We start from the raw sequence: 26,229 nt of genomic DNA, 5'->3' as shown, positions 1-26,229 counted from the left end.
AGATCTTGGGGGGACACTAGTCACCCCATTTTCCTAGCCTGGGGGCAAAGATGAAATGCTTTGATATGTGTGGGCGGGGGGGGGTGTAATTTCCCAGCTGCACCGGGGATGCTGCTGTCACAGAAAGGGGGGAGGCAGAGGGAGGGGCTGTGGCTTTCCTGACACATGTGGACGAGACCTGTTTGCTTAGGAGCCCTGTGCGCCTATAACCCCCCCACTCCCGCCCAGGTGTCTCCCAGATCCCAGTACATAGGACTGGGTCCAGCAACTTTGCTTCCAGCTCCAGGTCTGGAGCCGATGGCTGGCGGGGGGAGATCACCTCCCTGTGGGATAATATTGCCCAACCAGATGCATTGTGGGGGCAGTTCTCCTCCTCCCGGATTTGGCTGGTAGCGGAGATGAGATTCCCCCCGTTGATCTGTGCACCGTGGCGATTCCCGTCTCCCAGCAACATGGCACCCATGGGTGTGGGTCACGTGTCCTCTGTCCCACTGCAGTGAAGAGGCCCCTGTTATAAGGACACAGCTTCCCCATGGCATATTTGGGGGCTGTCCCTGAGGGGTCATCCAGCCCCTGGGCTGTACCCCACAGGGCCCCTGGCTCCCATGCTGGGGGAGGGACGAGTTCTGTCTTAGACTGGGGAAAACGCTGCTCAGTGGCCCATTCATCCCCCGATTCCCAGGGGGCTCCGTCCTGCAGCCCGCATGGAGACAGATCTCCCCCGAGCCCCCTGGCTCCAGTCACACCTGGACCCTGCGGTGTCTGAAATCCAGACCGCACTCTGGGGGGCAGCCCCATCCCAACCCCCTTCACAAGCTGGGGGCAGCCGGGCTCTGCCCCGATGGGAGCCCTGGGCCTGCACAGTGCTGTCCCAGAGGTAGCAGCCTCCATCCGGCTTCAGAGTCTCCGCTGCGTCTTCCGGCTACAAGAGGAGCTGCTCCCCGGGGAGGCCGAGGCCTGTCTCCGCTAAGAGCACTGAGCCCCCAGCCCTGATCCTCGGGGCCAGCAGGAGAGAAGGGATCACAGCACCCGTCCCCCCAAGATAAATCCTGCCCCAGCCCCTCTGGGGGATTCCCTGCCCCCCATAACATGGAGCTCCCCCCCCCCCCAAACAGATCTGCGGTGACAGCTGCTTTTCAGGCATCAAATCAAATCGAATACAATGTCCCTGTCAGTCCCAACATTGCTGGAAGAGCTTGGCATATTGCATTTTCCCAGGAGCAATGAGAGGGAGTGGGGTCTAGTGGTTAGAGCAGGGGGGCTGGGAGTCAGGATTCCCACTGGTTAGCGCAGGTGTGGGAATCTGGACTTCCCACCTCTGAGGGGAACAGGGTCTCGTAGTTAGAGCCCAGGAGTCAGGACTGCCGGGTCCTCTCCCTGGCTCTGCTACTGATTTGGGGGGTTGCCTTAAGCAAGACCCTTCCCCTCTCTGTCTCTCAGCGTCCCCCTCCATGACCGTGAGACCCGCCTGCCAGGAGCGCGGATGAGCCCTGGGGATCGCCAGGGACAGGAGGGGGGTCGGACACCCTGTTCTCTCCCCCGGGCTCTGACGAGTCTCTGCCTTGCAGCCCCACCCCTCCAGCCATGACTGCCCCCAAGGCCCCGGCCAGTTGCCACCAGCTGCGAGAGTTTGACAGCGTCAAGGACTCCATTGCCGACCTCATCAACCAGCTGCAGGACATCGACCCGAGCCGCCTCTCCTTCTCACCCTTCCTGGACCTGGACACCCAGATCTCCCTGGCGCCCGTCTCCGACAGCCCCGAGTCCTCCGTCGAGGAGCTGCACTCCACCTCCGAGGGGGAGGCCTCCCTCAGCCTGGCTACAAGCGACTCTCCAGGGCCAGAGGCTGAGCCGGTGGAGGGGATGCAGAGCCAGGGGACTGGGCCTCTCCTGGGGGAGGACCCCCAGCCTTCCACGGTGCCGGGGGACCCCGGGCTTCCCGTGGCAATGGACCCCAAAGACCCCATCCTTCCACTGGGCTGCGACCCACGGGAGACTGGCAGGGCGGGGCCTGGAGGCAGCGTGGTGGTGGCGGTGCCCAAGGAGACCTGCTTCCTGGACAGGGTGGGGGCAGAAACCCCCATGGTGCAGCACATGGAGCACCTGCCCGCCGGCAGGGAGCCAAGCAGGGCACAGCCCTCCAGCGAGGGGCCAGCATGCCCCACGGCCAGTCGGCCTCTCCCCAGGGAGGAGCAGCCGTTCCTCGGCTCGGGCGTGGAGCCGGTTTCCTGTGGCCCCGAGGAGCCCGCCCCTCGCCCGCCGGGGAAATGCTGTGGCTGCGGCACCAGCTCCCACCTGAAGGCCGTGTCCTCGGTCTTCGTCTCGCTGCTCCTGGCGCCCTGGGTCCTCTACGGCCTCTATTACCTCCTGCCCTTCGAGCCGCCGCTCTGCCCGGACCTGGCCAGCCGTGCGGCCTTCGCTCTGCGCTGCCTCCTCATCGCCGTGGTGCCCAGCATGCTTGGTAAGGCCAGGGGTGGTCAGGCTTCAGGGCCCGGGCAGGGGTCAGGAGGGAATTGCCTCTCCTCCTGGCAAGCTTCCGGGGGACCCACGCTGTCCCCCTGCCTGCCAGCGCCCCCCAACCCATTGTGGCTCTGTCCCTGGTGCACGTTACCCCGATGCACATCAGGATGGTGGTGTTTGCACACTCACCCCTTGCACTGGTGAACAGTGCGACTGCACGCGGGGGCAGGGTGACGAGGGGCTGGTCCTGATGCTGGTTTGGCCACCAGGGTTCTAGTCCTGACTTTCGGAGGGAGAGTTATCGAGCAGTGAAAGCAGGGGGCCGAGGCTCTTGGCCACTATTCCTGGCTCTGCCACTCACTATGTGACCGTAGGCAAGGCCCCGTCCTGTGCCTCAGTTTACCCTGCTGTAAAATGAGGATAATGACACTGTCAGGGAGCGGGGGGCAATTGGCATTTTTCAGACCTGGGTCATGGCAACATCTCCTTAGGAACCCGGACAAAGAGAGCAGAATTCCGGCTTTCCTTCCGACCCGTCTGCCTTTCTTGAGACCCTCACACAAGGGTCTCAGGATCTGTCTATCGACTCCTGCGTCTTGGCCGGAGCCCGACGCTAATGCTCTGTGCTTCCCCTGGGGCACGTGGGTATTTGTGAGGGGATCCCCTCCCAGGAGACCTTCCGCCGTTCATTTTGGATCCCTCATTTGGGCTGTTGTGAAGGGGTCTGGAGCCCCAAGGACAGCAGACTTCCCATGCTCCGCAATGCGAGGCACCAAGACATTCACCCTGCCCTGTTGGTGACAGACAGTCACTTTCTACTGGGCCTGGTGTCACCAGCGACGCTGCTCCCTGGACCCCCAGGAAGTGTGGGTGCATCTGCCCAGTGTGGCCACACCAGGCTGGATGGCTGATCGGGTTGCTGTCAGCTGGGGTTCCCCTCTGCCTTCTCATTTCCCCCTTCCCTCCCTGCTCTGGCCATGGTGCTGAATGCAGGAGAGGGAAGACGTGCTCCCCACCCCAGTTAATTTCTTTGCGTCCTGATTGCTTTCCATGGGGTGCCGGGTGGCTGGGGCTTGCCAGCCCCAGTCACCAATTCCTCCTCGTTACCCAGCAGCAGGGTCTCTGGGATGTGCTTTGACTTGGCAATGGAAATCTCCCTCTAAGTGGGGCCAGGGTGTGGACAGCTCCCAGAACAGCCACCAAGAGTGACCCATCACCCTCTGATGTCCTGGGAAGATCCCGCTCCTGATTCCAAACCAGGACTTTGACACCCGCCCTGTTTTAATCCGTCCCAGGTTTTGCACTGAGCCCAGCGCCTGCTGGGGGCAGGACTGTGGGTGCTCAGGGCCTGATCCAAAGGCCATCTGCTTGTTTCATAGGATCATAGAATAGCAGGGTTGGAAGGGATCTCAGGAGGTATCTAGTCCCACCCCTGCTCAAAGCAGGACCAATCCCAACTAAATCATCCCAGCCAGGGCTTTGTCAAGCCGGGCCGTAAAACCCCCTAAGGATGGAGATTCCACCACCTCCCTAGGTTTCCATTGGATCTGTTTGACGCAGGCTCCTAGTGAATGCTGTGAGGTCACCCCTGTAGGGCAGACACGGCCCCTGGAGCCTACTGTCCTATAGCTCACTGGGGAGTCTCCGCCCCTCCATGGCAGGAGCACAATACCCCCACCATGGGTCCGAGCAGCTTGCGTGGGGCTGCAGAGACCTCGCTTACGGGCCGTGGGGCCAGGTCCCCCGTCCCCTGCCTGATGGCTGAGAACAGCTGGTTAGTCCACGAGCAGGGGCAGAGCTGGAGTCTATGGGGGGAAAAGGAGTCGCCCCAATGCACGGTCACTGCTTTGATTGTCAGCTAAGCCCCCTGATCCCGCCCCAGCGCTGGCAGAGACCTTTCCACCCCGAGCCGAGCCAGGAATGTCCTCTGGGCCTGACCCCCGTCTCCAGCCACCCGAGCGCCGTCTCCCACGCCCAGCTGCTCCCTGGACTGGCCACTTCTGCCACTTGTACACGTCTCCTGCTGTCTCGGTGCTGTCAGCACAGGGGATGAGTGTTGCTAAGCGCTGCTTCATTCGGGCCGGGCCCCAGCCCCCGTCTGTCTCCTGTGGAAGGCGCTCGGGGAGACGGTTTAATTACAGAGAAAATTCCTCCGGGTCCCTTTGTTATCTGTGTAAACAGCGAGCGGGCCAGGGGCTGTTGGCCTGGAATTGGATTTTGGAAGGATCCCTGAGCCCAGCATTCCTGCCTTAATGAGAGAGGAGTGGGAGCTGCTGCGTGGCCGGTCCCTGAGCCGAGGGAGACTCTCTGATCAGGCACTAAACCAAAGGCACCTATCTAGGGACTCAGCTGGGCCTTGTCACCAGGGTCACCTGAGCGCCTGGCTGTCTAGGCCGGAGGCGTGCAGAGGGCTGAATGCACTGAGCTTTGCATGACCTGCTGGCTTATCCTCTCCCTTCCCTGGGTGCTGGGGGGGGCGGTGGCCTGGACCCACTGCTCACGCTAATTTGCTGGGCACCTCCTGAGCATGCGGTCCCCGAGTCCGTTATAATGGTATCTGACCGTCTGTTAGAATGATTATTGGGAGCGTGGTCATGGCCGGGAGCCCCCAGGCACGGCACGGGACCCGTGAGGTTAAGTTCTGCACCAACACGGCCCTGCCCCAGGATCGAGGTTCCAGCCCCCCTCCGGCCCCAAAAGCTGCACTCATCAGAGGACATTTACCATCCCAGTGTTGCCTGCACTAATAACCCCCATCTGCAGCTGGTAGGAGGCTGAGTGGGGAGGGATCAAAAGGGACCCCCGCTTCCCTGCCTAGGGACCCAGTTCTGAGCCTCTGCTGGCACTTGTCAGATCAGGGCAGCCAGCTCCGCCTGCCCTTGAATGTTTGGTGGTGGCTTTTGATTCCTGTCCGCCAGGGAATTAATTCAGGGGAGAAAATCTCACTGCGACCGGGAGGCTTTCTGATGAGGGGCGGCAGGGGTATCCGCTGGAGAGGAGGAAGGGCAACAGGTCTGACCTTCGAGTGATTGCTGTAGCCTGTCCTGGGGGGAGTCCTGGCTGCCCTCTGAGACCGACAAACCGAGGCTTCCCCTTCTTGCACGGTGGGGAAGGTTTAGCACGAGTGACAGGCAGATTGCTGGCCTCCCGGCTCAGCAGGAGACGGGTGACCGGCCCTGGCAGGATGGGGCCCTCCTGCTGTTTGTAACAGCACTCCCCAGCCCCAGTGCAGCCACACATTCAAGGCACAAAGCTAGTGCAAACCAACAGCTTTAAGTGTAGGATCAGGTGCGTGTCTCATACTTCTGCTCCTGGGGCCCACTGTGTCCTGCCTTGTGCCTCGCCGGCCAATGGACTCGGCCCTCTGACACCTATGTCCATCCATTGGTAACTGTAGTGCCAAGCACTTTGCACCAAGACTGATGCTTATTATCGCCATGGTACTGAAGGGGAAACTGAGGCACGCAGCTGCTGAATGACTCATCTGAGGTTACATACACTGGCAGAACCCCAGAGACACCCCAGAAGTCCTGGCTGTCATCTATCTAGGGTATTTGTGGCTCCTATTTCTGTAGTGCCTGAGTGTCTCAGTCTTCATCCTCCTTACCTCCCTGTGAGGCAGGGCCGGGCTGGGGATCTGCCGTGCAGCGAGGCTGTGACCTACCCAAGACGTAAGAAGTCTGGCAGAGCCGGGAATTGAACCTGGGTCACTCGAGTGCCACCCTAACCGCTGCAGTGGTCTTCCCTAAATGCCCAGGACTACAGGCCCTATCAACTCTGAACCTTAGCTCTTCGTTTGGTACAGCTCCGAGCACGTGGTGGTCACTGAATGGCTACTGATAAAATAGGGAGGAGTGGTACCCAGGGACTGGGCAAGCCACATTTACCCACGGGCTCCACCGAGCCCACGAGCTCTTTCGTTTTGGGGACAGGGAACATGGGGCGTGGCGCTGTCGGCCGAGAGCGGCTCTGTCTCAGCAGGACCCCGGCGAGGGCTGGAATCGGCGCTCAGAAGCATGAAGGGGTCTGGGTTTGGCTGCGGTGTCTGATGCAAACCTCTCCCCTTCTCCTCCCAACCCGCCCTGCCCCTAGGGGTCATGTTCGGGGCTCTCGCCAAGCTCTGCTCGGTGGCCATCGACCCACTGGACACACGCTCCCCGCCCGTCCTGCTCCACCGGCTGTACGTCGCCAGCTCCATGGAGCAGTTTGTCATCTTCGGCCTCAACACGGTGGTGCTGGCCACGTTCCTGGCCCAGGAGCACCTGCGCCTCATCCCCATCCTGGCCGGGCTCTTCTCCGTCGGCAGGTGAGACGCTGGGACCAGGGAGGGCAGTGGGCAGCATGGACGATGCACCCAGTTAACTCCCTTCCCCCACCACACACCCCTCCCTGCGCCCCCCCCCCGAGATTCAGTGAAATGCCTCTTGTCCGGCCCCTCCTTAGTAGAGACGCAGCTCGGGGGTCTGACGCGCTGCTCTTGCCCACTGTAGGGCCACTGACACCAGTTCACACCAGCTCAGCGATTCTGGGTGCAGTTCCCCTCACGTCCCCCCTAACTGCAGCTCCCCACTGAGCTCCCGGCCCCTCCCGGCCTGTTGCTCGCCTCAGGGACCGTCGTGAGAGATTCCCGGCCCGTTGCTCGGGCTGCGCTGCCTTCCGGAAACTCCCTTCCCCCGTTGGCATAGCCGCGGGCCGGCCCGGAGCAGCACCCCCAGAGCGGTCAGGCCCATAGAAGTCCGTAGGCACCACAGTGATGTAACAGACAGGAGAGCTCCTCAGAGCCTCTTGTTTATTTCCAGCCACGTTGTGAGCCAGATCTCGTTGGCACGAGTGTAACCCTGATTGCGTCTTCATGGCCGGCTGATTTCTTCAAGTGGGGCGAGCTGGGGGAGCTTCCCACAAGAGTCTGCAGCCTTGGTCTCCAATGAACGGCCGGAGGAGGCTGTGATGGGTACTGGATAGAGCAGAGTTGACGTCAGCCACTTGGCCCTTTAACCTCCCCAGTAACTGCATGATCCTCGCGTTCTCCCCCACCCTGGTCTTAGCTCCTGTTCTCCATGAATTGCGTAAGGTCCCCGGGGCAGGGAGTCCATCCTTACCACGCGCCGCTGCTGGGCGCTACGTGTACTAGTCACCTGGCGAGCTGCCCTCCGCGGCGCTGGGGATGGGTAGCGAACTCTCCGCCCTTTGTGCTGCAGGTGCTGTTACTGGATCAGCCTCCACGTCGGCAGCGCTTACCGTGGCTTTGGCTTCGGCCTCTCTTTCTTCCCGGCCCTGGCGATGACCGTCTACAACCTGTTCTGTCTGTACGACCTGGGCTTCGCCTTCCTCTTCGCGCCCTCTCCAGCGGGTGGGGGCGGCGGCGGGGCCACGCCTGCCCCCACGCGGGAGCCGGCGAGCCAAGGCACTTGAAGGAGGAGACGGCATAGGATGGGGAGAGGCGTGAGCTCCAGCAGCCTCCAGCTCTGAACAGCTGCTCCAACCCAGCTTGGATCAATACTGAGGCAGCGTAAAGCACCCCTCCTCCAGGCCATCCCCAGCTGTGCCCTCCCACCCCTGAGCTGGGCAGTGCTGAGGGATGGACGAGCCCCATAGCTGAAGGCAACTTCTTAGCAAGCACCGCCGTAAGGTCACTAAGACACCACAGAGCAGCAGGGCCCAGCACCGTGCTACCACACAGAATGGGAAGGGCTTTTCCCAGCCGAACGCCTGCAGCGTGCAAAACTGCTCCGGCAAGCTCCTAGGAATACTGTAACTGCCCAGGGAGATCCCCTGGGTCTCTCCCTCCCTCCCTCCATCCCAGCCGTGCCAGGGGCTGTGCTGTGTGCCGGGGCACAGCTGTCTCTGCAGCCTGGCCAAGGTTAATCTGAGCCCAGAGGAGAGCGGCTTTAGCCTCTCCCTTTGATGTGGCCTGGTCCTACCTCCCTCTGGCATGCTGCAGCCAGGGCAGGGAGATGAGCAACTGTAGTGTCCTAATGACCGGCTAAGCCTGGCCGAGCGGGTCATGTGGGCAGACCTGGGCTAAAAGCCTGGCTTGGTTGCCCTTGAAAATTAGCCTGAACCCCCAGGAGAAGGCTCTGAAATCCTCAGCCCCAGTCCTGTCATTTGTCTTGCTGTTTCCTCCACGGGGCCAGGGCGCCTCACGGCCACTGCCCGGCCCCTGGAGCAGTGCCCAGAGGAGCCGCCCCCCCCACATACAGGCAGGTTACAGAACACAGACTGCAGGCACAAGTCGGGTACTCAGTTGTGTGAGTGGCTGGGGGGTTAAGCCCTTCTCTGTGCATTTATCATCCCAAATACGCTTGATCAAAGTGACTTTCTGAGTTAAGAGGGGCAGCGGTGGCTTGCTGGGAGAGAGGATTTCATCCGGAGCAGAGCAGTAGCCAGTGGGCTTGATCCAGCATTGCCCTGCTCCTCAGGGGGGTACGTAACCCACGGCAGGGTGCCCCCTGCTCCCAGAGCAGAAGGGTGACGATTGGTAGAGAGGAACGGGAAAGCAGGCTGGCTGGTGAGCTGTGTGGGATGCAGGGGGCAGGAGCAAGCCCAGGTGGCGGGTAAGCAGCAGGTGGAAGGGGAGCTGGTTGGTTGTAGTGTGACAGGAGACGGCTGTTAGTGCTGTTGGGGGGGGACATGCAGTGGTGTTGTGGCAAGATGCAGTGCTGGGCCCAGGACCTTACAGAGACAAGGCAGGTGAGGAAATCATCTTTTTTTGTCCCTCAGCCCCAGAAGTCAGGCCACTAAAAGACAACACTTCCCTCACCTTGGCTCTGTCTGATCACCACTAAGAGTTCGAACTCCCCCACCACTGCCCGAGGCAGAAAAACACCTGCCAGGATCTTGGCTTCCTCCCTGCCGTGGATGATTTGCCAGGACGGCGTAGTCCCTTTCCTAGGTAACCCCACTTCCGCTCTGCCCAGAAGGGACAGCACCTGAACTGTGAATTCTGAGAAGGGAAACTTGGGGCGAAGCTGCCCCTCCCCCAAGGCCAAGCCCCTCAGTTCTGTTCCTGGAGCAGAAACCTGCCTCCCTCCTCTACTTGTACAACCACTGTGCAGGCCTGGGCCCAGCACTGCAGCGGCAGGAACTCCCTTAAAATCCAAGTGGAGGGTCCGGTCGGCCGCTTCCTGTGCAAAAAGGCCCTTACATGTAGTGACGGTGGCCACTGCTCTGCTGGTTCCCTGCAGAAACTACCCGGGGAAAAACCTCTGAACAAAATAAAATATTGTTTCTACCTCTTCAGGCCCTGCCGCGTCTCTTACTGGAAGGGGGATCGGCACCAGTGAGGGATTTCGGCAGCACAAAGCGATAGCGGGAGCTGGTTGCAGGAGTGCAGGCCCAGAGCCTCCCAGAACAGCCTTAGGCACCAAGCTGTGATTGCTTTCAATGGGCATCAGGTTCCTAAAGGCCTCTGATGCTGTGGGCTGGAGAGACCAAGGCTCGGTCCTTTGTTACCTAGCGAGATCCACGGGGCTGTGTACGCCAAGCAGTACAGGTACCAGCTTAATATTCCCCCACTCCCACCTGCAAAGCGGCATCAGCTCACGAGCTGTGAGGCGTCAAACACCCTCCTCCGGCGAGAAGAGGGACAGGTGACTGGATGGAAAATCCTCTCCCAACTCATCAGTTTTCACTCTCCCTCCCCAGTGGGTGGGGAAGGTGACACTCTTCATGCTTAGCAATGCTGCAGCCCCAGGCCGACCCTGTGGCCAGTGCAGTAGCCCCCAGGAGCTACAGCCAGGGACAAGCGCAGAGGCGCCCGGAGCCCCCCACCTGACTCTCTGACCCGAGGCTCAGGGACATGGGACGGGACGGCAGCCAATGCAGGGGTCATGGTAGCCAGTAGGGGTTTGCAGCAAGAGAGAAGGGGCCAGCTCTGACTGACAATAGCGGCTTTATTTCACAGGGAGGGGGGCGGTCTCAGGTTCTAAGTCTGGAAGCAGCAGGGCCTGCAGGCAGAGTCTGGGCTACGTGGCCAGCGCTGCCCTCCGCTGGTGGCCCCAGAGCCTGCAGCTGCCCTGGGTCATTTAAGCACCCAGCCTCTCTCCTGCTGGTCCCAGGCTGATTTCCCCCTTCCAGGCCAGCAGCTTTGGGCAGAGCGCAGAGCCCCCTCCGCTGCCTCCAGGAGGCGGCGAGGGACACCCCCTGGCAGGTGATGCAGAGGACGCCCAGGAGGAGAGGGCCCCCGCCCAGCAGGATCGCCAGGACGATGAAGACGAGGTGCTGCCGGTGTTGCGCCGCTGCAGGCTTGCTGGGAAAGAGGGAGGGGTACGCCGGCGAGGAGCAGGAGTGGGAGAGCTCATGGAAGGTGCAGAAGGGGGGGCAGGCGGTGCAGTTGTTGGCGGTGTCCCCCCGGCAGGTGTAGCAGGACGGGTGGCAGGTGGCACAGACCTGGACAGGGCGTGGGCTCCTGTCCAGGCTGGGAGACCTCCGGGATCGGTTGTAATAGCGGGGAGGGCAGTAGGACAGGCAGAGGTGCTGGAACGCATAGAAGGCGCTGCTGCATTCTGTGGGGAGAGGAGCAAGAGTTCGCATGAGACCAGGGCACCTCAGGCTACGTACTGCAACACGGGCTGAAATGCAGCCACCTCTAGGGTGGGCAGATAACAGCCAGCACAGAGCCAGCTGTAGGGCACGAAGGGACTTAGTTGGAGCTTGCAGCCCATCTTACTGAGGTGCCCTGGCATGGCCAGTGCCCACACGCAGCAGGGAAGCCTGGGCCCACATCCACAAAGCGATTTCAGTGGCAGTTAGGAACCTAGATACCTTGGAGGATCTGGGCCTTGGTGTTTAAAGTCTCCTCCAAGAAAGCCCTCCAGGTGTGGAACGCCAGTGCCTGCTCTCTGCAGCACAAAGGGTTCAATTGGCCCTGCCTGGATTCAAACCTGTGACTCCCAGGAATCTAAGTGGTTTCTAGTTCCAACCTGCTGCACACAGGACTGACATCCCCTCGGGCTTAAGGAGAGACAGGCACGTTTCTGGCTGCGGGGTTGAAACCAGAGACTGATTCAGCCCCAGGCCGGCCCGGTTTGCTGAACCCAAGTCGAATGGCTTAGCAGCCCCTCTGGCCAAGGCGAGCGTGCCCCACTGTAATGCCTGATTGAAGGAGGGGGAAGGACACCAGGCTGACATGAAGCAGGCTTCCCCAACTCATTCCTGGGGCCAGCAGGAGATGCCGGTATGGCCAGGGCCCAGCACCCCTGGAAGGAGCGGGGGGGTCTGTCACTCAAGGACCCCCTGGCTCCTCGCTGAGGAGCGCCACTGACTGGATTCTTGGAAGATCCAGCCAGGAGAGGGAACACAAAAGCATCCTCAGGGCTGCTGCATGGATGTACCTCCCCCCACCCAGCTCACCAGGCAAATGGTCTCCTCTGAGGTGAGCTGAGGGGACTCCTGGGTGGCGGGCTGTCCTGGCAGAGCCCTGCCGGCTCCGGGGGTGGGTGTCAGGGAGAGCCGGCCACGTGGCTGTGGATAACTCTCGACTTTGCCTGAGGGCTACAGCAGAGCCCCATTGGGGCCCCATGCTAATGGGTCGATTGGTGCCAGGACAACTCACCCTCGCACGCTCCCTCGGAGTCCCGCCTAACACACTCGCTCACAACGGAGGCTGCTATCTGCCTGTCCGTCATGGCCTCGTCCGTGCCGTAGAGCTGCAGGACGACACTGGTGAGGAGCCCTGGAGAGGGGGGTCAAGAGAGGAGGAGCTTCAGACTCGATGCTGGGGAGCCCACGATCCCAAATGCCACGAGTTCCCTACAAGACACCTGCCCGGACACTTCACGGATCTCTGGCCCCGAAGGGTTAACCCCAGGCACATGGCGCTATGGAGGAGCGCTGGGACCACCAGGTGTTGGACGGGTGAGTGAACGAACGCCATGGCGATGCACAGCCGGAGCCTGCTCCACCCCATCCCAGCGCTAAAGGCCGTGAGTGCCCCTGGCCAGGGAGCTTTCAAGGATCCTAAACAGGTGCAACCTCACTAGCTCCAGAATCCCCATCAGCAGAGGGAATTGAGCCCAGGCCCTGTGGACATGAGCGGTGCAGGAGAATGATGGGATAAACAGGACGGCAAAGGAGAGGTGCACAGGGGAGGAAACGTAACCGGGCTCAGGCGCACCACTGGTTCCTGGTGCACAAGGGATTAACTCCGTCTCAGCTTCCCCTTGCACACGCGTTCAGGGGAAGAGCTGTGAACGGCCACCTGGGAGACACCCCTGCCTTTGGGAACAGTGCGCTCCCACTGGGAGATGGCAACGCAAGTAACAACTAACCCGGGAAGAGACCTTGCTGCCTAGAACTCCTCTGCTGGCCTACAGGGGATCATCCTTCCAGTTCTTTAGGCACATCCCCCCTCGCCAAGCCGTTCAGCAGCCTGGGATGTCCTGAACTCTGCTCACCCTCAGCTAACCAGAGGAAAAGCAGCTGTAGCGATAGCAACAGGGCTCTTGCCTATGTCTCCTGCATGACGGGGGCGCTCACCTGTGTTGTAAGCATCACCCTTGTTCTCGAGGAAGAGCGTCCATGTGCCTCGTGGGTCCTCGTCCCAGAAGTGCGTGGACATGAAGGACCAATCCCTGTAGCCCTGGTTGCTGGTGTCGTATGGCCTAGCGGGGGCAGGGAAATGCACAAACCCTTCAGACTTTGGACACTAGAAGGTCATGGGATGCACCTCAGAAACCCAGAGGTGAGCGTTGGACAAGTCTCCGGGTTCTTACAATGGCAGCATCAAACGTACCAGAGCCCGAGAGAACTGGCCTGCCTTAACCATTTGCCTTTCTAGCAGGAAGACTTCTCGAAGCAGCCTTCACCTCACAGCCCTGCTGGGGTAACTGTCTCCTGGGCATACGCTGCTCCCCAGCTTGGGTCAGGAAGGAACCTGTGCCCCTGTAATCTAGTGCATTGTGGAGGTAGTGACTTCCCCTCAAGAAGTCAGCATTGGCCACTGTTGGAGACTGGATACCACACCAGATAATCCATGGATCCATTCCAGTGCGGCAGTTCTGGTATTCCCAGCGCAATGGTTCCATATAGAGACACGACCTACCCCTCATCTAGCAGAGACTCCCATCGTCCCCCCCACACACACACACTCACCTTTAGCAATATGGGAAGGGCAGGGTGGTTGTAACCCTGACACCTGTTTGTGACCCTCTGCAGGGTCGTGACCTGCAAGTTGAGAACTCCTATCCCAGTGCCACAGCTCGCTTTGGAGCAATCTCACTCCCTGAGATTCAGGTTTTAAGTTTCTATAGCCATGAAATTCCCATTTGATCCATGGGGGGGGGGGGGGGGGAGGTGCAGCCTGCAGTGAAGTACCAGCAGGAAGTGTTCGGTCCACCCCTTACCTGACGGCCACCAGGGTGGACTTGGTTCCCATTGGGCTGGTCAGAGAGATGGCCAGATCCCCTCTCCTGCTGTAGCTTAGAGAGATGCGGACCTGGACGTGCTCTAGGGAGCGGATATGCCTGGTCCTCCCGATGCAGGTGGAGACTTTTTTGCTGACTGTGAGTTTTGAGCCTATCTCCCTGCCAGGAGACAAGAAGAGGAGGTGAAGGCGTCTGCCCCAGCTTGGGGCCCAGAAACCCAATGAGACCAGGTACGGGGGAGTCTGCTACTAAAGCCTCTTGCTTCAGCGGATATTTTTTAATGAAACCACAAAGGAACAGCATCAGGTCAGGCGTGTCCAGCAAACCGGAGCTAGAGCAGAGCAGGGCTTTGGGATAGAAGTTCATAGGGTCCAAGCAGAGGATGGGGATCACTCTTTGTGGGCAGGGTTATTTTTCTGGGGGAGGACCCCCCCAGTGACCCAGCTCTTGCCCCCATGAATCTGGGGGACAGGCAATCACTAATCTTTGCTGCCACCCCCTTTAACACCCGCACCGAACTGCAACAGCAGGAGCTCCTGAAGTGCTGTGGCATTTGTAAGTATCCAGCCCATACTCGGGAACCTGGTCTCCATCCCAAGGTCTCATTTCCCTGCGAAAATGTCCTCGGGAAGTGGTTCCCAGCTCCTGCTTTGTGCACAGAAAGGCTTTTCTACCAGGATTTCCCCCACAACGCGCTACACAAGGGGTCGGATTCCAACGGGATTTCTTCTCTTACAGGGGCGCGTAGACAACCTTGACTGAACACTTCCTCTGGGGCCTGGTCGTAGTCCACTTCTTGGCCAGGTCCACCAGATCGCCAGCATCCAGGAGTCCATAGCCGTAATGGTGGCTTACTGAAAAACAGAGACACCAGCCCAGGGTAGGATCGAGCCCCAACACGGGACTGCGAAGCCGTGACTCATGGGAGCTTATTGCTGCCTCTTGTTCTTTTAAATACCATGGCAGAAGTAACTAGGATCCCGGTAGCAATTTGCACTGAGTAAAGATCTAACACGCAGCCTCACCTTTGCGTCCGACTCCGTTCAAGGCCCAGTCTTCTGCCTGCAGGTGGGCTGGTTTGGAGGCTCTCACCACGAGATGCTGCATATCGCGCCAGGTCAGCACTGGGCTAGAGACAAGGAGGACTTTGGGAAAGAGGTCTCCTGCATCAAAAGGCTGAGGTGACTCTGGGGCTGGTGAGAGGGGGCAGGTGGCTTCTGCTCATCCACACAGCAGGTAGAGCATGGGCAAGCTTTCTCCAGACAGTCCCAGCTTGGTCACCAGTGCTTTGGAGAGGCCACGTTACAGGGTTAATAGCAGACCATCTGTGGTTCATTCAGTCCTTGGCTTCTCTGCCAAAAGGGAGCCAGTTAGGGCAGATGGTGGGTTGGACACCCAGCCATGTAGACTGGATGGAGACCCACCAACTGGTTTCCCGCAGGCAGCTGAACAGCTGGGAGGGGGCGCTAGCGTTGGTTCCCTGAACTGTATCCCTGGAGAGGAGACTGCGCAACCCAGGTCATCGTGAGCTATTTACTGTGTTTGCTTTTGTCGGGGTGATGGGGACATATTTGGACCATAATCCCTACAGACGTTCTAAGTGACTCTGGAAAGAGGCCCTAGCAGATTCCCTGGGGGGTAGCGGCTGCGTTGCCTTAGGAGTGCAGAGTGAACCCATGTTCTACCTACTTGGCCTCCAGCGCGAGCGCGATCATCCCGGCAACCAGGGGGGCAGAGGCCGAGGTGCCCGTGTGCTTGTCGGTGCAGCGGTGCCGCAGGTCAGTTGTCACCTGGGGAGAGAGGGGAGGTGAGGAAGCCGTGGGATTGGCTTCTCAGAGAGATGCAGAGACACATGCTGTGCTGAATCGACTGCTGGGTCTGAGCGGGTAAAGGAGCAGCAGTGAAATTCAGGGCAGAACTCTCGAGCCATCACTCTGCTCCCCCGTCGGCCAGAAGGGGTCACCGCTGAGCCGCCTCTTGGCTGGGGCCCTGCTGCGGTGGGCCCTGGAGTGCAGCCTTAACCTAGGGGAGAGAGGAACGGGCGGGGGGACGACTCACGATCTGCTTCTCGCTCTTGATGCCGCTGCTGTAGGTGGTGGTGAGGGTGGAGGCGCAGGCCTCGCTGTACCAGGGCACCCGGCCGCTCTCGGTCGCGCTGCCCACCGACAGGGTGTAGATGCTGTTGGTGTACCCATCGCAGTTACAGTTGTCCGAGTGGATGCCGCCGTTGCCAGAGGCCCAGACGAAGAGAGAACCCAGGCCGCCGCGTCCCTGTGGGGAGGGGAGCAAGCAGGGACCAGTGTTACACTGCGGGGTGGGGACAGAGTCCCTGTTGCAGTGGCGTTAATATGGTGCTAACGTGCCACAGGGCTCCTCCCTGCTCCCCTGTCTGTTCGAAGTGGAGGTATTCCTGGGGCCTGGCTACAGCTGACCTAGTTTCCATGGAAACACAATAGACGGTAGTTAAGCTGACAGCATGCATACAGGGTGCTATTTCGGAGGGGGATGGGAGTAAATAGGAAGGGCGGGGCTAGTCCCATGTAAAATTATACCCAACATTTGTTCGTACTGGATCAAACCAAGGCTCCAGCCAGCTTAGCCTTTAGCAGCAGGCTGGCTCGGACGTGTCAGTGGAGGGCAAAAAAGTACCCAGCACCGTGCGTGCATGGGGAGCAGAATTCCTCCCTGAACTGGCCCCAGGTGCCTGGCTGAGAGCTGCCCTGCTGGGGGGGCTAGTGCAGCAGAGTGCCCAGTTCTGTGCTCTCCAGCCCACGTTATCCCCCCCTTCAGAAGCCACAAACCCCCTTGACTGCCAGAGGTAACGAGCCAGCAAAGGAACGAAGCCCCAGAGCCCACGCTTACATTCGCTATCCCCTTGTAGAACGCTTCCAGGGCCAGGAGCCCAGGTCCATCCACAGTTTTACCATCATCCTCTGGGCCCCAGCTCGCGCTGTAGATGTCGATGTGTTGGGGGCGGAAACTCAAGGATTGAGCCTCCACAATGTCTGTGATGGGACCATCGAGCATCCTCACACCTGTGGGGTCAGGGAAGAGAGGGCGGCTAGGTCAGAGGTCTCAACGAGCCAGCACTGCCCTTAACAGGCCCATGAGCCCTCTCCCACTCCAGGTCAGGCCGGCGTCTCCAGTTGCTGACATTAGCATGCAAGCCTCCATGTTAGCCTCATAACCAGGGCCCTACCAAATTCACAGCCATGAAAAACCGTGAAATCTGGTCCCTGTAGTATACAGATTTCACAGGGGAGACCAGCGTTTCTCAAATTAGGGGGCCTGACACTAAAGGGACTTGCGGGGGGGGGGGGGGGTCACAAGGTTATTTTACGGAGCGTTGCTGTATTGCCACCCTTACTTCTGCGCTCCCTTCAGAGCTGGGCGGCTGGAGAGTGGCGGCTGCTGGCCGAGCCCCCAGCTCTGAAGGAAGTGCTGACACCAGCAGCAGCGCAGAAGTAAAGGTAGCAGTACCACAACCCCCCCTACAATAACCATGTGACTCCCCCCACCCAACTCCTTTTTGGGTCAGGACCCCTACAATGACAACAGTGAAATTTCAGATTTCAATAGCTGAAATCATGCAATTTATAAAATCCTCTGACCGTGAAATTGACCAAGATGGCCTGTGAATTTGGTAGGGCCCTAATCCTAATGTAGCCAACAGCTCTTCTAATCCCTGTGCAGCAGCTAAACAAGAGCTCCCTCTAGTGTCACGCAAGGCTTCAGCTTCAGCCAGGTCGGCCTAACCTTGAGCACTTTGCATCTGTTCAGCGCAATGCCCAGGCATGAACCAGTCAATCTCCGTAGCCAGAGCAGCGTGGTGAGGCAGGGGCGGGGTTTTCGCTATTCTACAGACAGACACACAGAGGTTAAGGGACCAGATGTTCAGAGATGCTGAGCACCTGCAATTCCCATTGGCTTCAAATGGATTTGTAACTACTTGCTCCGGCTGCAAAATAAAAATCAATCGGGTCCTAACGGAGCGTCCAAGCCCATGCAGTACGTAATCGGCGGAGCTGGGTTAAGAGCTCCGGAGCTCCTGCCCTCACGCCCTGAGCTCAATCCACTAGACCGTGCTGCCTCTTAGGATACTTGCAGCCGGTTTTAGCCAAGAGTTTGGTTTGAGAGGCCAGAACTGCCCTTCTGCTGTACAGCCAAGTCCCTGTTCTGGGGCCATGCTCGGGCCCTCCCTTCCCATGGTATCTGGGAAGTATCACGCCAAGAAAGCAGGTTGCTTACCTCCAATTTTTGCATTGTACGCGACGCCGACTCCACAAAGTCGGTTGTTGGCTGCAGCTGCCACCTCTCCTGCGCAGCGTGTCCCGTGCCTGAGGGACAGAGGCAGGGAGCGAGAGTCACCACAGCCGTATCGGCCAGCCAAACAGCCAGATTCCCCCATATGCTCGGCCTTGCCATGAGGGACCGCACGTGCTAATGCTGACTAGCAGCTCTTCCTCTCCCTGGAATGTTCCGTTGGATCAGGGATGGTCCCTCCTTAAGTCACCTTGGGGGTCGCTTTCCATTTGGGCACGACTCAGTCACGTGCAAGTCGTGGGAAGTGGTGCAGTAAGTGCTGGCAGGTGGGATGAGAGAGACCCACTGAAGCCACCCAGCCTGCCTGATGTCCCAGAGCATTACATCTGGTCACCGTGAGAGGAGGAGGGGCCAGACACAAGGTTAGGATCCTCCTATTTGAGTCAGCTGGGGATTCAAGGTACTGGACACTCCGGGGTACATTGCGCCCTGCATACACGCACTGGTGAGCCTGCCAGACCAATACCGCTATCGTAACATCTTCACTACAGCGGAGACGCTGCTTAGTGTCACTGCCTAGGTAGGTGCAATCCTGAGGCAATCCCTCTGACTCCAATCCAAGTGCCTGAATGTCCCCCCGCAGGAACACGCATGCTTTGTAACCCTAGTCCTTCATTGTTCAGGGACAGAATTCGCTTCCACTTCTTCACCTCAATGCATCCGAATACTGAATCTCATGACGCATCCGAAGGACAACCCTGGAGATTAGCTCTACCACCAGAGAGACAAAATCCCCAGGGCAGGGGATTTAGATCTGGCCACCCCAAGCAGCACAACCCCCATTTGCTGCAGGAACTCACCGATTCTCATCCCAGACGTTATAACGAGGCTGTGGGTCGGGATCGTTACTGTTGAAGTCATAACTCGCAAGGGGATCCTAAAGCAAGAGGAAACACGAAGGTGAGAAGACTCTGCTTTAGAAACAGTGTCTTTGTTACACTGGACCTTATACGTTCGCTTTAACCACTAGAACGAAGCCAACAACCAGGTAAATAATCAGCATCTATAGAGCACTCCACATGGTGAGAGTTCTTCACAAGTGTTACCATGTGCGCCTATGGGGCACGGATAACAATAGCCCAGGGGTTAATCCAGGGGAATCCGATGGCCTGTGTTACACAGGAGGGCAAACTAGATGATCAGAGTGGTTGCTTCTGGCCTAATAATCTATTAATCCCTATTTTAATAATAGGAAAACAAAGATTACCTAAAGTAATTCAGTAGCAAAGCCAGGATTAGAACAGGAATTCCTGGCTCCTAGCCCTGTGCTCAGTCCACTGGGTCACTGCCTCAACCACCCAGACATACCCCACCCCCACCCCCACACACACACTTAACCAGCGCAACTTTGTAGACCACTCTTCTGGTTTAAACCCAGTTACACCAGTTTAATTTAGATGCAAATTAAACTGATAGAAAACAGGTTTACATCAATGTACACATCTGTGTTTGGTTTGACAAGGTCTACTTATAATCACACCTTTGGTTAAACTGGTGCTACTCTGTTTTGACCAGAGCGTGAGGGTACCTGATGCTTTACGAAGGAAGTCTGTGTCATTATCCCCATTTTAAATATGGGGAAATGGAGGCAAAAGGAGGTAAAAAGTCACTTGCTAAAATAACCCAGCAGGTCTGTGGCAAAGCCAGGAACAGAAGTCAAGCCTCCTGAATCCCATCTCAGTGCTTTGTCCATTAGCCCAGTGGTTCTCAAGGGATGTGTGTACCCCAGGGGGTAGGCAGAGATCTTCCAGGGGGTACATCACTCATCTAGATATTTGCCTAGTTTTACAACAGGCTACATAAAAAGCCCCAGCAAAGCCAGTACAAACTAAAATTTCAACCAGACATTGATTTGTTTATACTGCTCTATAGACTATACACTGAAATGCAAGTACAATATTTATATTCCAAATGATTTATTTTATAACTATATGGTCAAAATGAGAAAGGAAGCAATTTGTCAGTACTAGTGTGGCTGGGACACTTCTGTATTTTTACGTCCGATTTTATAAGCAAGTAGTTAAGTGAGGTGAAACTTGGGGGTACGCAAGACAAATCAGACTCCTGAAAGGGAGACAGTCGTCTGGAAAGGTTGAGAGCCGCTGAATTAGCCCATGCTGCCTCTCTAGGAGAGGATATGGCTGGGAGGAAGGAGTCAACCCAACTTCTACGCTATTTAGAGGACGTACGAGGTTCACTATAGAGGATCACTTATTTAGGAGATTCAATTGCTCCTGTCTCCATTCGTTTTCTAAACACGTGCTGGGATGCAGCTTCCTCTAATTACATCTCGTCATGTTTCTTTGGTCTTGGATATTTCTTTTATAGAAGCCATTTCAAACGTTGGCAGTTTCCCTCACGGAAGAGGCTAAGCCTTTTGATCCAGCCATCCAGATGCTGGGCCCCACCACACCAGGATAAAAGTTTTCACAGCTTCTCCTCTTCCTTGCAGGGAATATGCTGCGAGAAGCAACTAGCTATAGTTGATGGATCCCAAATGACTCAGCTGTGGAGGTCACAACATTGGGAGGCCTGGATAGTGTCCGATTGATCTTACGTAGTTAGCAGACAGATCAGGGTGGTCTCTCTCCAGTCCATCATCCAGGATGGAGAGCACCACGCCCAAGCCGGTGTACCCCTTGCTCCAAGCCGTAAGGACGTTCAGGTCTGGACGGACGTCGTTGTTCTGAAACGAAAGCCAGACCAGGTTTGAGCACAAAGGTCCATTCTGGCCTGTGATCTATGAATCACCTTTACAAATCATAGAATTGTAGGATTGGAAGGGACCTTGAGAGGTCTTTTAGTCCAGACTCCCGCACTCAAGGCAGGACTAAGTATTATCTAAACCATCCCTGACAGGTGACTGGCTAACCTGCTCTTAAAAACCTTCAATGACCGAGATTGTTCTGATTTATTACCAGTATTATTCCTACTTTACAACTAAGGAAAATGAGGCATGCAGTGGTGCAATGACTTCCTCAAGCAAATCAGAGCTGAAGAATAAAAGCCAGGAGTCCTGGCACCCAGTTGGCTGCTCTAAATGCTAGAACGCACTTCCTCACGGACCGTTAAACCAAGAGGATACGGTAGCAGAGTTAGAGGAGGATCAGACAGGAGGAGGTAACAGAATACAAATTCTTACCATGTACCACTGTTTATGGAACCAAGGATCTGTTGGCACAACAGCGATGGTTCTTTTCGTACGCCTCTTCAGCGTTTGCTGCTCAAACCAGTGGACCTAGATGGAGAGGAGTCACCCTTCTTAATGCCAGGGAAAGCAGCAAGTTCCTCTTCGCCGGTCTACTCCCAGTGACAGATTTCACCTCCCATTGAACATTTCCCATACCATTTCCACCTCCGTGTTCTACCGGCTTGGTGGAAGGGCCATTTTAACCATACATCTGGAGGTTTTCCATAGCCCCCGAAGTAGACCTCATTTCCTGAAGCTTTAGTCTGTGGTTGCAAAGCACTAACAGAAAAGACCCTCTATCAATTCCTAACCAAATCAGTTCCAAAGTCTGTTACAGACTTTTTAACTGACAGGGCATCAAATTAATTAGGAGATCGTTGGCAAATGCATCCAAGGTTTGCCTCTAGAAGACTACTTTTAGGAAAAAAACAACATTGGCAGTTGCTCATGACAAGATAAAAGGGCTATTGGTCCTTCGGCTTCAGATCTGATCACAAGCTGGGACTCAAGAAGAAAGCCCTTCCACCAAACAAACAGTGTATAGTAACGTGCTATTAGTTCTTCTGCCATCCTCTGAAGCACTGGCCGCTGTCAGGGATGAGCTATCAAAGTAGGTGGGACCCTGCATTCAAGGCTACACATTCTGGTTTGACAGCACAGCAACTCCCTTCAATCGGTGTCTGATCTGCAGTATTTATAGACATAACTATGGAAGCCAATCGCTTGGCCAATCCCCTTCCACCTTAGCTCTGAGGTACGTCTCAACCAGAAGCCAGGAGCTCCATGCAGGAGTAACTCAGTGATATTCTCTGTCCTGTGCTATGCAGGAGGCCAAACTAGATGCTCACAATGGTCTGGTCTAGCCATAAAATTCACGAACACAATTTCTAACAAGCTGAAGTTCTTTTGAGCTTCCACCACAAATTACACTCGGTTCACCTTGGGCTCTCTTTTCAGATGCACGTGCCAGCCCCAGTGTCTGTTCAGGGATTCCTGTACCATGCCTCGGTGTTTGAAATGGTAATAGTGTTCCCCTTCAATTATCTGCAGAAAGAAGAGTTATATACAAGGCTATGACACGAGTGACAACCATGTCGGAGAAAAGCAGTTCTCACTCTTTGATTGGTTGCAGCAAAATCAGATACTTTATTCTCAAGCAATTGCATAGAGGGAGAGAGTGCACTAGGACACAGGGTCTCCCCCTCCTAGGCAGGTCTCTCTACAGGTAAACAATTACAGCAAGCATTTATACCTTTTGTTACAGACAATAATAAGCAACAGCTGCATTTTGTTTATACATAGGTCATCCTGATATCTTATTTTTCTCACTTATTTAGACTCTAGTCTACATTCCATCTTATCTACACAAGGTCACCACAACTTCTCACACAGTTCTTTCCCACTCGCCTCACACAATCCTCGTTTCTACAAATCTTGCGTTATTAGGGTTACAGTTAGCCTGACTCTTGCTAACAAACTGTCATGCATTGCAATCCCCTTCCTGTCAGTTCTTTCTCTCTTTCCACAACCAGAAGCCACCAGGAAAATTACTCATGTATGCCTTTCAGCATAATAAACTGCAGGATCTGGCATTCTCTGAGTATACAAGCTAGATCTCTTCTCCGCTATAAGCACTTCCTCTGGGCATACTTTAATATATAGAAACAGAACAGAGAGTTGTGTGGGGTGGTTTATTTCCCTTCTATATTTGCCTTTGTCATTTTAGAATTCCCTTCAGAGTAATGGAGAGCTAACGTTTCTGATCAACCTGCCAACTGCTGGCTGACTGGGGTGGGTCGCTCCATGTTTCCATTTTTTCAGTCATGGGGCACTAGGTGAAGCCACAGTGAGTGGCAGTTTGAATGGAATTTTGTTCTCCCTAAAGGACAGGCATCCGCCGAAGATCCCCAGCTCTGAACACACCAGAGAGCTGGTTTCACAATCGGTTAGCAAATGACATCTTTTAAAGCGAAAGACGGAGAGAAACAAGATAAAGATCTGCACAGCCTTTTAAATATTCTATGAGGCCATTTGGATGCTACAGGAGAAAGCTAGGGAAGGACACAGAGGTGGAGCTGATAAAGAGGAAATCCTTGTAATATCTAATGGCAAGCACAGAGCCTCTGCTTAAGAGAGAAAAACGTTTTGTGGCAAGTTTCGGCTCAGAACTAAGTTATTCATGCGGCTGAGTTACCCTGAAAACAGCCCTATACAATGGTAAAGACAAGTAGTTGTTACTTAGCAAAGCACCACTCGGATAAAGGTCGGTTTGGCGACTGAAACATTACCTTGTAGGGAACATACTGCCAAGGAAACAACGGAGGGTGGAAAAGGGGCAAACAGATGTTCAACTACCCAGACTCAAGGTGAATGGAAGGTGGACAATGGTTGCACTATTTCAGAAGTCTCAGCAATGTAGAGCACCTAGAATAAAGGACAAGTAGAAATCCTAGAGCATATTCAGAGAGTGACTGGGAGAGGAATCAAAGAAAAAGGGCTAAGAAGATAATGGATTTTAGAACGAGGTCTGAGGGAGGTGACATTGAATTAGTGGGACACCTGGCTGGAGGAAGCACCAGCATTCCTCCTGCCCAGAATTTTATGGAGAAGGCAAGCCACTGTATGATCAAAGCAAGCACCATGGAAGATGGGTAGGTCAATATCTGAAAAAAAATCAAGGTGGAAAGTCGGTTGGGGGCTTGTTTTGGTATAACAGAAGATCAGATTAAAAGGAGGGATGGGGAGGTCGTTTGTAACCAAACAGCTGCTCCAGTGGAGTTCTCGAGGCCTAAAACTGGTTGTATAAGCAGAGGTGGTGAATTTGATCTCTTATTGATTTACGGGGATACATGGCAGGATGATGGCTGTCAGCCATTTAGAACTAAAAGTCGATAAAGCTCTCTTTCAGATAAGAGTGTCCACTGGCAGGCTGGCTTTGTGTTCGGTAAGGTAGTGTAAACTAGGGAGGCAGTATGATCTAGTGGATAGAGCACCAGACTGGGAGTCAGGACCCCTGGGTTCTATTCCTAGCTCAGCCACTAACCTGGTGCATGACTTTGGGCAAGTCACTTCCTCTGCCTTCCTCCCACCCTTTATCCATCTGGTCTATTTAGACTGTAAGCTTTTCAGGACAGTAGCGGTCTTTTACTAGACGTTTGTACAGAACCTAGCACAATAAGGCCCCAAATCTCAACTGGGGCGTCTAGGTTTTAAAACACTAAATAAATATAACTAAAAAGGTGCAGAGAATGCATCCAGAGAGACCAGGGAATGCTGACCAGAGCCATGGACTGCAGGGTTTGGAAAAGCAAGTGTTCCCTTCTAGTATTATTATTACATTATTAAAAATTTAATGGAAGTGTTTTAATTAATCTGGGATTTTTTGGTAAAATCTTTTTTTTACCAAAACTTAATTATGGGCCCAACTATAACGAGAGAGACCTGGTCTGCACCAAACTTTTTTTCTTTAAATTGCCATCCATTACTAATCTCCTGGTGGCAGCGTTAGTGCAGATAATGGGCTGGACACCAGTGGTAGTCTATACAACCTTGCTGTATAATAGGTCCTCTCTTTAAAGATTCATTTGCATCTGTTGTCAATGCCATATGCATCGGGTATGCTTTTAGCTTGAGCTGCCGCATGAGGAGGAATTGGTAATGATGCTAGAATGTCACCATCTAAAAATAAAAATAGAGCCTGATAAAAGCTTCTCAGATACAGATCTGGCAGAGAAAAGGGAGTGTGAGGGGAGGAAAATGGATAAATAAGAGGCAAGGTTGGCAGGAGACAAAGATTGCAACATCAAATGGCACCTATGCAGGGCTGGCCCGGAAGCCTCCTACTTAGTCCTAGGTACAGTGTAGTAGTTTCACTTCTGGAATAGTCATCCAGGCCATGTGAGGTCACCATCAGAAGTGTGAACTTCGGCAGCAGGTCAGCCTTTCATCCAGGGCCGGCTCCAGGCACCAGTTTAACAAGCAGGTGCTTGGGGCAGCCAAGGGAGAGGGGCGGCACCTGCGGCAATTCGGGGGCGGCAGGTCCCTCACTCCCTCTAGGAGCGAAGGACCTGCCGCTGCCGATCGCAGCTTTTCCCCTCCCGCTTGGGGCAGCAGAAATGCTGGAGCCGGCCCTGTTTTCATCAGCTCCCACTGCAGACAATCAGGTGGAGGAGTGACCTGGCCCCCTGGCTCTCAACAGGAGCTTTTCCAGCTGGGGAACAAAATGTGGGGGTGTCTTTAGAGGGAGAAGGGTATGCGTCACTCCCCCAGCCCCCCTCTTAGAAACCTCCCCCCACATTTCTTGGAAAGGGGGTTTGGAACAGGAAATTGACTGAATCCATGGGGAAGGACTGGAGGGGTGTGGGGAAGGGGAGAGTTGGGGAGCAGCCACCCATGGGAAGGGGGTGTTCAGTGGGGCAGGGGGAGAAGGTTCCACCCGCTGCTCCACGACCAGGTTGCTGGGGCTAGGGGTGGCATTGGCAGATTGCCCCTCTTCTGCCCCCCCTGCCCCTATTTACCCCCCCCCCCCAGCTGCCCCCCTCCCCAGAGCAGCCCCCTGCCCCGCCCCTCACCTGCCCCAGGCAGAGCAGCCCGTGCTTGCGGGCCAGGCGCTCGGCCTCCCGGGCCCCCGCCGGCACCCTCACCGCCCAGCTGCTCAGGTAGATGCTGAGCCCGCCCAAGCAGCAGGAGGCGCCGGCCAGCAGCAGCAGCCGGAGCCAGGCAGCCGCCCCCGACATGGCTCCGCCCAGCGCGCGGATCCGGTCTCCCCTGCCCAGGGGAAAACGCGGGGCCACCCCCGCCAAGGGGCCCTTAAATACCCCCCCGCCCCGGATCTGCGGCCTAGCGCTAGGCCTGGAGCCGGGGCCTCGATTTTGCCTCTCTCCCGGGCCGGGG

General features: G+C 56.2%; 2 protein-coding genes across 8 annotated transcripts in view; one reads left to right on the top strand and one right to left on the bottom strand.

Moving 5' to 3' along the window:
* Nucleotides 1-14,690, top strand: part of LOC103306334 (transmembrane protein 79-like) — a 17,004-nt gene extending 2,314 nt beyond the window's left edge. For 2 of the 4 annotated variants that reach the window (XM_065578157.1, XM_024108117.3), the window contains exons 3-5: nucleotides 1,569-2,461; nucleotides 6,553-6,766; nucleotides 7,659-9,700. In XM_065578157.1, coding sequence (XP_065434229.1) covers nucleotides 1,569-2,461; nucleotides 6,553-6,766; nucleotides 7,659-7,872 — 1,321 coding nt within the window. In that variant the 3' untranslated portion in view covers nucleotides 7,873-9,700. The other 2 variants (XM_065578159.1, XM_065578158.1) reach the window with 2 other exon arrangements.
* PCSK4 (proprotein convertase subtilisin/kexin type 4) lies at nucleotides 10,335-26,229 on the bottom strand. 4 transcript variants are annotated; one of them, XM_042861920.2, is made up of 15 exons: nucleotides 25,908-26,226; nucleotides 22,276-22,380; nucleotides 21,289-21,384; nucleotides 20,704-20,832; nucleotides 18,947-19,023; nucleotides 18,072-18,160; nucleotides 16,686-16,858; nucleotides 15,882-16,094; nucleotides 15,513-15,613; nucleotides 14,849-14,952; nucleotides 14,560-14,677; nucleotides 13,803-13,982; nucleotides 12,937-13,061; nucleotides 12,014-12,133; nucleotides 10,335-10,964 (listed from the first exon to the last, which is right to left on the bottom strand). In XM_042861920.2, exons 1-15 carry the CDS (start codon nucleotides 26,070-26,072, stop codon nucleotides 10,378-10,380), a joined length of 2,382 nt encoding a protein of 793 aa, XP_042717854.2. In that variant the 5' UTR covers nucleotides 26,073-26,226; the 3' UTR covers nucleotides 10,335-10,377. The 4 variants fall into 4 exon arrangements, with proteins under 4 accessions (XP_042717854.2, XP_065434227.1, XP_065434226.1 ...); XM_065578155.1 differs by lacking the exon at nucleotides 25,908-26,226 and adding an exon at nucleotides 23,625-23,760; XM_065578154.1 differs by lacking the exon at nucleotides 22,276-22,380 and having other exon boundaries at nucleotides 25,908-26,229.

This window comes from Chrysemys picta, chromosome 25 (genome assembly GCF_011386835.1).
Source record: "Chrysemys picta bellii isolate R12L10 chromosome 25, ASM1138683v2, whole genome shotgun sequence".
Classification (NCBI taxonomy): domain Eukaryota; kingdom Metazoa; phylum Chordata; order Testudines; family Emydidae; genus Chrysemys; species Chrysemys picta.
This window is presented reverse-complemented; position numbering and strand designations above follow the sequence as displayed.

Coding starts and splice junctions, on each gene's coding strand:
- PCSK4 (XM_042861920.2), bottom strand. CDS start 26,072: ATGTCGGGGGCGGCTGCCTGGCTCCGGCTGCTGCTGCTGGCCGGCGCC. Junction 16,859..18,071: donor GTACAATGCAAAAATTGGAG/GTAAGCAACCTG, acceptor CTGACCCCACAG/GTGTGAGGATGCTCGATGGT. Junction 14,678..14,848: donor GAACGGAGTCGGACGCAAAG/GTGAGGCTGCGT, acceptor TCTGTTTTTCAG/TAAGCCACCATTACGGCTAT.